Source organism: Heterocephalus glaber, unplaced genomic scaffold (assembly GCF_053883595.1).
Source record: "Heterocephalus glaber isolate CG9 unplaced genomic scaffold, H.glaber_assembly_v1.0 deba00001689, whole genome shotgun sequence".
Lineage (NCBI taxonomy): Eukaryota > Metazoa > Chordata > Mammalia > Rodentia > Bathyergidae > Heterocephalus > Heterocephalus glaber.
Window position 1 is genome coordinate 8,485,739 of NW_028258414.1, and position 15,133 is coordinate 8,500,871.

At 35.7% G+C, this 15,133-nt stretch overlaps 1 protein-coding gene across 11 annotated transcripts in view; it reads right to left on the reverse strand.

Annotated features, from left to right (window-relative positions):
- Positions 1–15,133, reverse strand: part of Dennd4a (DENN domain containing 4A) — a 141,165-nt gene that overhangs the window by 91,633 nt on the left and 34,399 nt on the right. For 9 of the 11 annotated variants that reach the window (XM_087199084.1, XM_087199083.1, XM_087199082.1 and 6 more), the window contains 2 exons: positions 13,163–13,412; positions 1,290–1,359 (listed from right to left, as the gene is read on the reverse strand). In XM_087199084.1, coding sequence (XP_087055210.1) covers positions 1,290–1,359; positions 13,163–13,412 — 320 coding nt within the window. Of the gene's footprint in view, positions 1–1,289; positions 1,360–13,162; positions 13,413–15,133 lie in introns of those variants that run through there. The other 2 variants (XM_087199085.1, XM_021237055.2) reach the window with 2 other exon arrangements.

Here is a 15,133-nt window from a genome sequence, read left to right on the forward strand (position 1 = left end):
CTCATCTGAGATCAACTAGATAAATGAAGGTCCAAGGGAAGTTTTATTTTAGGGTATGTGTGAGACACTGAGCATTAAACCCAGGAGTGTTGTACCAATGAGGTACATTTCCAGTACTTTTTGTTTTTTATTTTGAGATAGGTATCACTAAATTGCAGTTTGGCCTCAAATTTGTAATCCTCCTGCCTCAGCCTCTTAGATATACAGGAATATAGGTGTGCATCACCATGCTTAGCTCAAGGCAGTATTAAAATTCTCTAATTATACCTGAGCCAGTCAGTGGTCCCCATGAAGATCTAGTTAACTGTGCACTCCTCTCAGGTCATGAGGTAACAAGTAAAGTTGTAAAGTAAGTACACAAATAGTGGTGAATTATGAGTACTAGAAAACTAAAGGAAGAAGAGAAAGTTAAGAGTCTAGGACATTAATTTGGGGGGGGGGGGGTACCGGGAATGGAACTCAGGACCTTGCGCTTTCGAGGCAGGCAGCAGAACCACTGAGCTATCCCTGGCCCCAAATTTTTTTAAAAAAACATTTTTTAAAAGACTGAATTGGCTGTCTTAGAAGTAAAATCAATGTTTGATATTTTGAGGTTATCGAGAAATTGAATATTTTGATTATGCATCATAAAACTGCAAATGAGTTTAAAACATTTTTCAACATTATAGAAAATAATTATATATGAACTATAAATTTGACTAAATTGAACGTTAATATTAAAGAAACATTAATTAACAGAAAAAATATCTTTATTTCTTTTTTTTTTTTTTGGTCCTGGGGATCGAACTTAGGTACTTGTGTTTACCAGGCAGGGGCTGTGCTGCTGGGCTAAATCCCCAGCCCAGTATCTTTTTTTCTATGCTTTCTGCTGATTCAAAAAGTTAAAGAGAAATGGCATCTACTTATCAGTTATTTAAAACTAAGGCTGGCCTGAGGTATATAGCAATAGCTTGTCTCAAAAAAGCAAATAATAAATAAATAAGTAAATAAATAAAACAAAATAAAGGCTTTTTAAAAACCTACCCTTTTTTTTTCAAATTAATCATCCATGCAGGATCCAAAAATATATGGATGAAGACAAAATTGATAATCAGAGGAGCTGGGTTGGATGATACTAATATATTATAGTCAGGTTTGTTTCTTTAACTTTACTGAATCCTTTTTTTTTTGGTACCAGGGATCAAATTCGGGACCTTGCGCTTGTGAGGCAGGCACTGGAACCACTGAGCTAAATCCCTGGCCTCATAATATTTTTATATATAAAGTATTCCTTGAGAACTGATACTTACCAGCTTTGTAAGATACAGTGTTGGTCTTTGCCACTGATTTTTTATAACATAAGTATACTGCAGATCCCCACTGAATTAAAAGAGAAATAACGTTTAATTTTAAAAGGCAATAACTTGATAAAAATAGAATCTCTAAGCTCTCCAGTATATATTACCTATGATGTAGCAGCAGAATTTTCTCCGCTAGCTATTTTCAATTTTTTATTTTGTAGTATTTTATTGGATTCATTGTCCACTTTTCTTATAAAAGTATAATTTAACATTGTTTTCTCCTTACAACAGCAACAATGTAAGAAAAAGCTGATTTTTAAAAACAAAACTAGACACAATTTTTATTTTAGGTCTGAACCTTGAACAGAAATGAATATATACCTACCTATTCATGTAATATTTTCCTTTTGACTCTCAAACCCCTTCCAGTGAGTGTCATATTTTTCTGAAGCCTTAAGCCAAACTCAAGAAATATAATACCCATTTTCATATTTTCCATCCTTTCCAAACCAGGTTTAAAGATGCCTTCACAGCCAGCCATGGTGATGCACACCTGTAATCCCAGCACTCTGTGAGACTGATACAGGAGGATCACAAGCCCCACCTGGGCAACTCAGTGACTTACGAAGACCCTGTCTCAAAATAATGGGCTGGGGATGTCGCTAAGTGTGAAGGCTCTGGGTTCAATCCCCAGTACTGGGGGGAAATGCCTTAACAATATCTGTGATGATCTCAAGTCTGATGGTTGATTCCTAGCCTTCATTTTATTCAACTTCTCATCAGATTTTGGTACCACTGATGACTCCCTCTTGATCATTTCCTTGATTATGAGGTACCTTGTTCTCCTGGTTCTTCCCTATCAAATCTCTGGCCACTCCTCTGTCTCCTTTGTAGAACTTTTTCTCTTTTCCAGGTCATTAAAATGACTCTTCTCTCTACTTTCTCTAAATGATACACATCCAGTTGCGTGGTTTTAAATAATAGCCACTCACTGAGGAATCTCAAATTTCTAGTCCCAGCTACAAAACCCCATCACCATTGCCACCAAGCCTAGACTCATATCTAACTGCCTACTCTGCCACCTGGACGTCTATGTTTAACCTCATATTTTCGATGACCATAATACAAGTCTGGTCCTCCTCACACTTGCTCTTCCTCTCAGTATTTCCCACCTTAGGAAATGGCCTGATCATTTACTCAGTCTCAAAATTCAGGAGCCAATTTAGTTTTATTTTTGTCTCATACATCATCTCCTATCCTACAGATCCTATTAACTCTACATTCAAAATCCACCTTGAATCTGATCACTTTCTTGATCAAAGAATCACCATTTTTCACTCGGACTACTGCTCAGAGTTTACTTCTTTGGTTTTTTCCGGTACTGGGGATCGAACTCAGGACCTTGAGCTTTCAAGGCAGACACCGTGACACTGAGCTAAATCCCCAGTCCTTTACTCGGACTACTGCTATAGCCTCCAAACCAATTTCTCAGCTTCTAGTCTTGTCCCTCAATATTTTACAGCCAGAGGGAGCCTATTAAGATGTAAATCAGATCATGTCCCTATCAAAGGGCTTCCTATCAGATAGGAACAAAACTGCATCTCCCTTACAGTAGACCGTAGAGTCCTATATAATCGGATCTCTGCTGTTTGATCAAATCTTGCAACCTCACCACCTGTCTTGGTGCAAACATACTGAAACACACACTGACACACACACTGACACTGTGACCTTTACATTGTTTCCTGTGCCCATTCTCTAATTTATTTAGGTCTTCGATCAAATGTCTCTTCCTCAGAGAAGCATTCCTAGCCTAAAAAGCACCAGGATGGCTCCATCCTCTGTATTCTTCTAACCAGGAGCATAACTCTGTTATTACAAGGTATGTTTGTTTGGCTCACAGATAGTAGGGGTTTATAGTAAATCTTACTAAATATGTAAATAAAAGTGTCTGAAATACGAGTAAAATAATTAGCTTTATGAAATAAATACTCTTCATATACGCCATGCAAATAAAAAAGGGCAAGGTCACTGATAGTTAAAAGCAGTATATAATAATGTTATTATCATAATTTAATGATAATTCTATAACTCCACTACTCTAGATTGCAACGATCTCCCAAATGATCTTCCTCCTTCTATCTTTGCTTCCCTCTATAATTTATTACTCATGAAGTGCCTTTTAAGACAAAATATCTGTTGTTTTAAAAATATTTCTATATGTTAATTTGCTCCATTTATACTACTAGTTTATCTTAGTTCACTGAAAAGAAAGTTTTGTGTTACGACCTGTTTCTTTGTTGTAAGAGTATTTTTGCTCTATGTCTTGTACTCTGAGTAACTACTTTGAAGACAATGATACACGTGTATTAACTTGTTATTCTCTTATTATTTTGTTAGGAAATTTTATTTTTTCACAAAATAAAAATTGCAATTAATTTTAAAAAACCAAAATGCCACAGCATGTCATTGTTCTGTTCAAAACTTCAAATTCATTCAGAATAAAAGCCGAAATCTTTACAATCACCTAAAATTCTTACATAATCAGTCTCTTCACGTGCCAGGAATACCTATTCCATGAGGCCTTTTGCAAAGAGTTTTCCTTCTATTTAAAGCATTCTTTGCCCATGATATCTGAATAGTTTACTCCCTGACTTCAAATATTGCCTTCAATTAAGGGCCCACTACAATCCATTCTCCAGTACCCCCACCATTCCATTATACACTACTCTAGCTTTTCTTATGACAGCATTTATCACTTTCAAACCTACTTTAAAACTTATGATCTATAATTACCTCCCCCGACCCCGAAAAGCTCTACATTCTATATTATCATTAGTACCTAAAACAGTGCCTGGCACTAGGGCCTTATAAAAGAATTTGCTGTGCTGGGTGTGGTAGTGCATGCTTGTAATCCTAGCACTCAGAGGCTGAGGCAGGAGGATCACCCATGAGTTCAAGGCCAGTCTGAGCCACATAGTGAGTTCAAAGCCAGCCTGAACTCCAAAGTGAGACTCTGTCTCAAAAAAGAAAAAACCAAACAAACAAAAAAAGAATTTGCTGAATGAATGACTCTTGGGGCAGAGGTTTACAGACAGGGGGAAAGGCAAATAGAAAGGCCCTGGTAATAGGGGCATGCTTGTCTTCTAAAAGCTAAAGTGGCAATGTGAGCAGAGAAGAGTAACAGTGATGGAGAGGTGGAGGTCAGTTAGATGGCTACTAAAAAAGGTAGCTTAAAAATGATGGTGGCTTGGATGAGGTGTTAGCAGTGAGGAATGATGAAAAGAGGTTAGAATCTGGATATTCTGAATATAGAGACAATAATAATACCCTATTTCATTAGATAAGAACTATGGGAATCAAAGAAGACACCAAACTTGTCTTTAAATATCTACTTTTATTTTTAGTTGACACATCATAATGATACCTGTTTATGGGGTATAGAGCTATACTTTAATACATCTATAAAATCTGTAATGATCAGTTTCAGATATGATATGTATCATTTCTTTGTGTTAGGAACATGCCAAATCTTCTACACTAGCTATTTTGAAATATATAATTAATTGTTGTGAACATAGTTATTCTTGTGTACTACAGTTATTCCTCCTACTCAAATGTACCCTTGTACCCAATAATACCAAGGTGTTAAGAGGGGAGTAATGGGAAGAATGAAGTTCAACGTAGGGAAGACTAAATAAAATAGACTGTGGGGTGACAGAATTCAGGGGTTTTGGGGGCCAGTACTAAGCCTTCACACTGAGCTACATCCCAGCCTATCATCATCATCATAATCATCATCATTTGGAGGATCTCAATAAATTACCCAGGCTTGAGGAGTTCAATCTTAGATACATTACATTTGAAACTTCTATAAGAAGTCCAAATGAAGAATGAAGTGGAGCTAAGAAGAGAAATCTGAAATGGATATACAAGTTTGGGAGATGTTACCACATGAGATGCAGGTAGTTACAGATACACTAACACAGCACGCTTCCTCACCTCCTTTAAGTCTCAATTCAAATCATTCTTTATCAGAAAGCCCTTCCTTCAGCATGCTTGTATACAATAATAAACATCCTTCCACTCTGCACAGTCCTCCTTGCCTACTATGTAGAAGGTGTTTAATAAATATATTTAATGAACACAAGAGGATATGTTTTTGTATACATGATAGAGTATCTACATAAACAAGTACACGAAGGGGAGATTTAGAGCACTGAGAACAAATACAGAGAAAATAAATTACATTAATAATTTTAAATATTAAGAGAATAGTATAAGAAACATCATGTACTTCCATGGAGATTTAATAAATGTTAACAGTCTGTCATATTTGCTTCAGATATTTAATGTATAAAGAAATTAAAAATTACAAGTTTAGTTAAAAGTCCTATCTTTTATTCCCTTTCCTCCTCTTAACAACTTAGCCTGAAGCTAGTGTACTTCCTTCTCATGCACTTTTAAAATTTCTATTACACAAATACACACATACTGTATGTGTATATTTATAATTATTGTGTGCTTAACTCTACATAATGATGATATAACTGAATATATCCTTTTGAAGTTTCCTATTTTTACTCATCAATATGTTTTTTGAGAGTTTGCAAAGTTGGTATCATAATGCAATTTCTTCATCTTACCTGGATACTCAAGTACTCTACTGATAAATAAACCAGTATATCCATTCTCCCACTGAGGACACTTAGGTTGTTCCACCATACCTTCCCTTTTTTGGCTATTATGAATAAAGCTGCAATAACTCAGCTCCTTGTGAAGAACTTTTCCTTGCTTTGTTACACACAGTAAAACATTTTAGCAAAGATTAGCTCATTAAAATCATCATATGGATATAAATTATGATATGACCTTAGAAACTATTAAGATTTATGGAAACATTTAATCCTATCTGACACTGCTATAAAGTTTAAAAAATTCCTAATATCTGCTTTTTAATTTTTCTATTCTGCATCAGGTTATACTCATTACTTTTTGTTATTGTTGGTGTAGTACCCATTTCTTTCCCTTTTTTTTGGTACCGGGGATTGAACTCGGGACCTTGCGCTTGCGAGGCAGGTGGTGGAATCACTGAGCTAAATCCTCAGCCCTGGTATACCTATTTTCTTACAAGCCTTTTTTCCTTTATGCCTTCTTCTTCTGCCATTTAAATGTTCTTTTTAATATGCTTTGAGTATAACAGTAAGTACACTACAGCTAGGTGTGGTGATGAACACCTGTAATCCTAGCATTCAGGAGGCTGAGGCAGGAGGATTGCTGCAAGTTGAGGCCAGTCTAGGCTACATAGCGAGTTCAAAGCCAGTCTGGAATACATAATGAGACCCTGTCTCAAAAAACAAAACAAACAAAACTCAAAATAACAAAAAGAGTAAGTAAACTAAAGAAGAGATACTTCTAAAAGTCAATGTACAAGCTTTTAGTGTCTGGACTTAATACTTAAATTGAATATTCAGATGGTTTTTTGTTTTTTGGCTCTTTTTGCTTCTTATGTAATCCTTTCATAAATTAAATAAGAACTATACTTACTAAAGTCATTTCTGAATAGTAATAAATTATATATCTAGGTAAGGACAGGTGACAAGTAATCACTTAAAAAGGTATGATTGGGCCAGGGATTTAGCTCAGTGGCACTGCCCACACCTGCCTCACAAACATAAGGTCCTAAGTTCAATCCCCGGTACCAAAAAAAAAGGTAAGATCTATAGAGAACACAGACAAATAACATAAAGATTTTCAATAAGACGTCAGGTATCTGAATATGCATAAGTTTCTTTCTTTGGTTTCTCTGATACTTAGCTCACACATTTAATAAAGCTTTCAATTATGTATTCCTAAAAATATGATGAACAGGGCTGAGGATATAGTTCAATTCTAGATTACTTGCATCACATGTGTGAAGCCCTGGGATCAACCATCAGTACTGACTCCTTCAAAACAAAACAAAACAATCCTCATGAACAGCAATCAGAATAGATACCACTGTACGATCATTTTTTCTTTTATCAAGAAAAGAACATCTCCTAAAATTAAAAGTCTTCCAAAACCAAGACCTAAAAGCATAAAGTGGTCAAACTAAATAAGAGAGAATAATATTCAAATATCTATCTTATTTATATAACACAGCATTCAGAAAACAGAATGTTTATGCACCTCCAAATATCTGACCAAAAAAGGCCGGGGATTTAGCTCAGTGGTTTCGCCTGCTGCTCAAGCGCAAGGCCCCGAGTTCGATTCCCGGTACCAAAAAAAAAAAAAATGACCAAAAGGCAAACAAAGTTTAGCTAGAATACCTTAACTAATGAGACCTAGAAATGGTTCTAATGACAATGTCAATTACTTTCAATCAAAATGAACACATCCACAAAATAAATGAAAAACTCACAAATGGGAAAATGCCAAGTATCTGTAAGTCTGTATATCCTTGCTGAAATACCAGATCAAATTTAATTAAGTTGTTAATCTGGATTCATGTGATGGAAGAGTTCAAAAACCACCGTTTGCCAGGTGTGGAGGCATGTTCCTGTAGTCCTAGCTATTGGGAGACTGAGGCAAGAGGCAAGTTGGAGGACAGCCTGGGAGACTCAGTGAGACTCTTAGACTGTTTCAAACAACATCAACATCAACAACAACAACAACGACAAAAAACTAGAGAGTACTTGCCTAGCCTGTACAAGGCCCTTGGTTCAATCCCCAGGCTTGGAAAACAAAAACTATTCTAGCCATCACTACCACCATCATGTAAGGCTTAAAAACTATTTACCATCATGATCTTCTTTCTCCAGCATGTCTCCGACACGTCATCAAATTAAAACAATATTCAAGATTGTCACAAAAGGATAAAACATTTTTGAATATGAATAGTAGGAAAAAATTATCATAAAACTAGGGATCACGTGCCTACAATAAACTCTTAGAATACAATTCAGATGTCAATATCTACTTTTTAAACTGTTTAAATAAATACTGCTACTGCCTTAAAATTGCAGATGTTGCTTACAGGAAATGTCTCAATCTGCTTTCACATTAGCCATTGGAAGGATCCATTGATGCTTATATACGACAAGCTAACACCTACACAACGCTTGTTTTTATCCATTGGGACACAGCCCTAAATTGATTTAATCATCACAATAAGGTACATGTTGCTATTATCCTCATTTTACATCATGAAACAAAGACAGAGAGCGTTTAAATTACTTACCCAAAGTCACGTACCCAGTAGTTGTCAGAGATAGTGTTTATACATCGACACAGTGACTACAGAGTTTGTTCTCTGAATCACTAGGCTATAATGATTGTAACCACTACACAGTACAGATCCACTCTGCTCTTTTTGATTGGGTTAAAGACAGATTCAGAGTTCCAAAATTTGTCTTAAATCTAGCCACATATCAATACAGCCCTGTGTTTCTCTTTCAGCTTTTTCTAAACTTTTAGTTTATCTCATGTTGTTAGCTTGAGAGGCTAAACAGTACTTTTTTTTTTTTTTTTTTTGATTACCAGGGATTGAACTTGGGACTCTGTGTTTGCGAGGCAAGTGGTGGAAACACTGAGCTAAATTCCCACCCCTAAATAGTACATTTAAAAATCCACTTCCCATGAAAACTTAACAAATGATAAGATGTGTGCAAAGTAGATCTTAGCAAAGTATTAATTTAAATAATCGACAATGTACATATCTATTCTAGCGCTATTAAAAGATTGAATTTGGCCAGATGTGGTTGTACCTATAATCCCATCACTCTGTGAGACTGAGACAGGAGGAAGGCAAGTTCAAGCTCAGCCTGGGCAACTTACGGACTTAGCAAGATGCTGTCTCAAAATAAAAATTTTTTTAAAAGGGATAAGGATGTATCTCAATGTGAGAGCCTTAGGTTCAATCCTTTGTACCACCAAAGAAAATTATATTTGAAAATTGTGATTAAAAAACCAATTATTGACAAGGTGAAGAAAAATACACTTTTGGATTTTATTGGTAGGAATATAAATCTTTCAGTATATCAAAAAGTAAACACAGCTGGGTATGGTGGGTATGGTGGCACAGGCCTATAACCTCAATGGCAGGCTGAGGCAGAAGGATGGCAAGTTCAAGGGCACCCTGGGTAACTTACCAAGACACTAAGATAAAGTTTTAAAAATAATAAAGTAAAATGAAATACATATACTTTGATCCAGAAATTTTAGGACACACAAAGAAAGAAGCAACACAGTACAATGCCTAGGAGTTTGATCCTACACTTCCATATCCCATATCTGAATCCCGCTTTAACTGCTTATTGTAGGTATAGCTGTAGAAAATAACCACCTCTTTGATTCTCAAATTTCCTTCTCTGAAAAAGGAAGGAAAAATACCTACTAAAGGTGTTTGGAGGAATTAACTGAGTCAATGGATGCTCAAAATAGTGTATAGCACTGAGTTCAATAAATGTAACTTATTTAATGGTGGACTGTGTTATAATAACAGCTTGATTTTAATACAAAAAATTAGAACCTACAGTACCTACCTACAGTAGAATATGTCCTACAGTAGAATAAGTAACAAATAAATCATGGCACACCCACTAATGGAGTAATATTCATTCAAAACTGTTATATACAGTAATCTGCCCTTATCCACATTTTTACTTTTTGAATTTTCAGTTACCTGTGGTGAACTATCATCCAAAAACGTTAAATGGAAAACTCAGAATAAACAATTCATTCCTTTTTTTTTTTTTGCAGTGCTAGAGAGCCAACCAAGCGCCTCATATACAGTACCCAATCACTCTACCACTGATCTATACCCGCATCCCAATTCATAAATTTAAATTCATAATTTTATAAATTTATATATATAATTTTATGATTTTAAATTCATAATTTTAAACTGCATAGTGCTCTAAGTAATATGATTAAGTCTTGCTCTATCCCTCCTGGGACATGAATCATCCTTTTGTCCAGCATATTCCTGCTGAATGTTACCCATCCATTAATCATTTAGTAGCTATAGCAGCGCCTATGTTCAAGTAACCTTTATTTTACTTAAATAATGGCCCCAAGGTGTGAGAGTACTGGTGCTGGCAATTTAATTACAGAATATTGTTAAAACTGTTCTATTTTACCATTAGCTATTATCATTAACCTCTTACTGTGCCTTATTTACAAATGAAACTTTGCCATAAGTGTGTATGTATAGCAAAAGCATAGTATATATAGGGTCCAATACTATCAAAGGTTTCAGACATTCACTGGGTGTCTTGGAATATATCTCCTGTAGATAACAGGGGACTACTGCATACATTAAAAGATGCTCATCCTCCACTGTAATCAAAGACATATAAGTTAAAATTTAGAGTGATTTCTTACTTATCAGACAGTCAATTCATAAAAAGTGGTAACAACCAATACTAGTGAGGTGTGGGAACTAGGAAATTCTTACACACATTCTTAGACACTATGGCTGCTTGGAATACAGGCTGACACTAATCTATAAGCATCTTTCAAAATATACAGCATAGCCATGAGCCACCAATTTTATCTGCAATTATTTACTCTTCTGCCAACATGGTAATAAAAATGCAAAGAAAAAGGCACAGGATTAATCAAAGCAGCATTATTAGTAATGGGAAAAACTAGAAATAAATTGTATTTATCACTCTGCATTGGTATTTTCTGGAATATCATGGAATCATTAAAAGAATTAAGTAGACAGTTATATAAACTAATACAGATGAATAGTTTAAAAATGCTTTTCTTGGGGCCGGGGATGTAGCTCAGTGGTTCCGCCGCCTGCGCCGCAAGCACAAGGACCCAAGTTCGATCCCCAGTACCAAAAACAAAAATAAAAATGCTCTTATCAAAATATATAGAAATTTCCAATATTTGAAAGATAAAGGGTAAATTTACTATATTTACTGTATATTATGTGCACACTAAAAGGTCTGAAAGAACAAAGCAATATGGTTCTCTGGCAAAAGATGGAACCTTCACTTTCTACTTCATAGATGTGAGAAAAAAACTTTTAAAACTGAAAACAGCAAAAAAGGAACAAAGACAAGACAATTATAGACTTAGACTTTTACTAAGAGTGAGTTGGAAAGCCATTATAGTTTTAAGCAAAGCAGTGTTAAGATCCGATTTGTTTTCAAAGGATCACCCTTGCTGCTATTATGAAGAATACCTGATAGAGAGCAGAGTTGGAATCAATGATCAGTTAGATCAAACACCAACAAACTATGGCCTGCCATATGTTGCAACAGGGTAAGGCCTGTTTTCATATACTTCAACTAAAAATGTTCTTTTAAACTGAGACATAGTAATTGTGCATATTTACGGAATATAGTGAGATAATTCAGTACATTTATACAACGTATAATGACTAAGACTGGTTTTTGCACTTTAAGGGCTGTTAAAAAAAAAAAAAGATGAACATCAGACAGAAACTACTATATATGGCTAACAAAGTTTAATTTATCTAGCCTTCAAGAGAAAAACTTTGTCTGGCTCCCCAATTTGAAGACTATTATAATAATCCCATTAAGAGATTGCTATGGCTTTGACTGGAGTTGTGGCAAGTGAGTAACTGAAAGTGGTCTGGTTTAAGACAGATTCTGAAATTAGAATCAACAGAGTTTACAGATATTGAATGAGAACTGGGAAAGAAAGATCGAAGATTACCTCACGGTTTCTTAGTATGAGGAACTAGGAGGGTGGAATTTCCATTTGCTAAACAAGGAAGACTGTGTAGATAAGCAGGTTTGGAAACACACAGCAGCATCCAGTGCTGTACACATTAAATTTGAGATGCTCCATTAGAAAAGACATTCAAGAAAAGAATAAATTACAGCAGCCTAGTTAGACACATAAATTTAGAAATCACCCACACATAGTCTATATGTGAAAAATCAGACCACCAAGGGAGCGGGTTTAGATGGTGAAGATAAAAGGACTAAGGACTGAGCTCTGAAGCACCCACTGCAGAGGAATTGGGGAGAAGGGAATGGCAATGATGTGGTAGGAGGAAAAGAAAACAAGCACATATGAAGAGAACACATCCTTTCTTTCTGCCACTGTTTCCAGAAGGAAAAAATGATCATCCAGGTTAAGACCTGCTGAACAACTAAGATGGAGAACTGAATTCAAAAAGAGAAATCTCGGTGGAAAAACAGAGACAAAAGTTTAATAGGAAAGAGTCAAAGTGAAGAATGGAATGGAATATACATAAATTATTTTGAAAAATTTTATTGTAAAGAATAAAATGGGATAATGAAAGGTGGGGGGTATGGGGCCAAAAAGTTTTGTGACGATAGGAGATCCTGCAACATGCTTTGCATGCTGGAAGAAGTAATCTGACAGGGAAAAAATGATCATTCAGAAGAAGTAGGAAAAATTGCCAAAACCTTGTCTTAAAGCTGTGCACAGTATGGAATCTAGGTCACAAGTCAGGAGTATGGGGAGCCATGGTTACAACAGTGCTCTTGTAGTTAGGGTGAAAAGCTTTTTTTTTTTAAATTAAGAAGTTTTTTTATGGGCCAGGGATTTAGCTCAGTGGTTCCGCTGCCTGCCTTTAAAGTGCAAGGTCCTGAGTTCGATCCCCGGTACCAAAAAAAAGAAGTTTTTTTGTACAGCTTCTTTTCAAAGTATAACTAAGATACATTTTTAAAAAAACAAAATAACCAAGGCCGGGGATTTAGCTCAGTGGTGCTGCTGTCTGCCTCACAAGCGCAAGGTCCTGAGTTTGATCCCCGGTACAAAAAAAAAAAACACAACATGTTTTACAACATTTTTTCAATTCTGTAATTATGTTATAGTTTTCAAGAAAAACTTAAAATAATGTTCTTTTAATCAGTGGCTAATTTTCTCAGTGCAAAAGAATCACTTACCATACTGTTATTGAGATTCTTGTCAACTTTGCAGAATGTGTGTGGTGGGCTTTCCCCTTTACTGGGGATAATAATACATATGTCTGTGACAGCCAGTGTGTTCTGAGTCATGTTTTCAGAAGCTCTTCGGTAAGTGATATAAATCCTTTGTGATGAGGTACTGCCACTAATATTTGCAGGGCGTCCATAAGGAGTACTTTGAATAATTTCACAGCCTTGTTTCAATCTTTCTTTCCAGTCATATAAAACCCTAAAAATCAAATAAAAAAATAAATACACAAATATACAAGGCACCCTTAAATGTGAAAGGTAATATTCTCAGGCATATGAACTCATCCCAAAGTGTAGCTGTGGTAACAATATCCCACATCTTATTGCAAGTTTGAACTGTATAGTCCTGTACAAAATTAAAGGATAACTGTTTTCACCAATAAAAATGTAAATAAGAAAAAGTTCAAATAAACTTTTGTGTTTGTTAACATAAACCAGAAAGTAGTAACAATTAATACAAGGACTCTTGTTTATCATTTAATTTATTTTTGTCTCCCAAAATATCTTTAGAAAAAACAACTTGCACATGACTTCGGGACACTTAGGCAGGAGGACTGCAAGTTAAAGCCCAGCCTGGGCAACTTAGTGAGACCCTGTCTCAAAATAAAAAATGAAAAGAGCAGGGGATATATCTCAGTGGTGGAGAGCACCTGGTTTGATCCCCAGTTCTATAGAAAAGGAAGGGAAAGAGAGAGGAGGAAAAAAGGAACTGAAGAAAGGAAGGGAAAGGAAGGGAAAGGAAAGGAAAGGAAAAAGAAAAAAAAATTTGCATTTTGGCCAAAGTTAAAATTTTACAGTAAATTACATGCTCAGACAGTATAGGACCTTCTTGCATACCTTCATCTCTAATACTTCCTTTAGCTACAAGAGGAGTTTTAGTTCAACAGAAAACAACCTCAGATCTATCTTTAATTAAAAATCTGTGAGAAAGGGCTGAAGGTGTAGCTCTATGGTAGAGCACTTGCCTAACACACACAAGGTCCTGAGTTCTATCTCGAGCATTGAAAAAAAAAAAAATCTGTGTGAAAAATATCTTTTTTTCTTCTTTACTGTGGCAAAAATCACAGGATTTTAATAAAGGGCAGGCTTGACATCCACTTTTTAAGTCTCCATACTGGCACTAGCAAACACCAAGAAAACCTCCCACTTAGTAATATTCGTTTATTCCCTCAGAGAAGGCACCAATTTGACTTTAATGTAGTCCTTCACATTGTTTTAAAAACTCTATGATATTAAATGTGTTTCTGTGTTTCATATAAAATGGTTAATAACAGGTAACGTCTTTAACAACAATCAACAGTCCTTCATATAAAATCCTATTATACAAATAAAGCTTACTCAGGAATTGGTTAAATTATTTCTAAAATAATCATATCGACAGACATGGTGGTACATGCTTGTAATCCCAGTACTTGGGAGGCTGAAGCAGGAGGATAACTGTGAGTTCAAGACCAGCCTGAAGTACAGAGCAAGACCTTGGCTCAAAAAATCCCCCCCACTGCCACCTGCCTCACAAGTACAAGGTCCCGAGTTCAACCCCCAGTACCAAAAAAAAATTCCCCCCAAACCAAAATAATAAAAATAAAATGATCATATCTTTCTAATTAATTATATAATTCCTCTTGTGCTCCTGGCTCTCAACAATATTTCACTGAAAATTTAGACCTGAATTTGACACTCAATCACAATAACTGTGTTAACCTTAACATTAGCTTAAGTGCTTTGTCTTCTTCTTTTTTTTTTTTGGTACTGGGGATCAAACTTGGGACCTTGTGCTTGCAAGGCAGGCGACAGAACCACCGAGCTAAATCCCCAGCCCTGTCTTCTTCCTTTTGATCTTGCTGGGCATGGTGGTGCACATGTGTTTAATCTTGGCACTCAGGAAGGTAAGGGAGGGGGAGAGTGAGTTCAAGGCCAGCC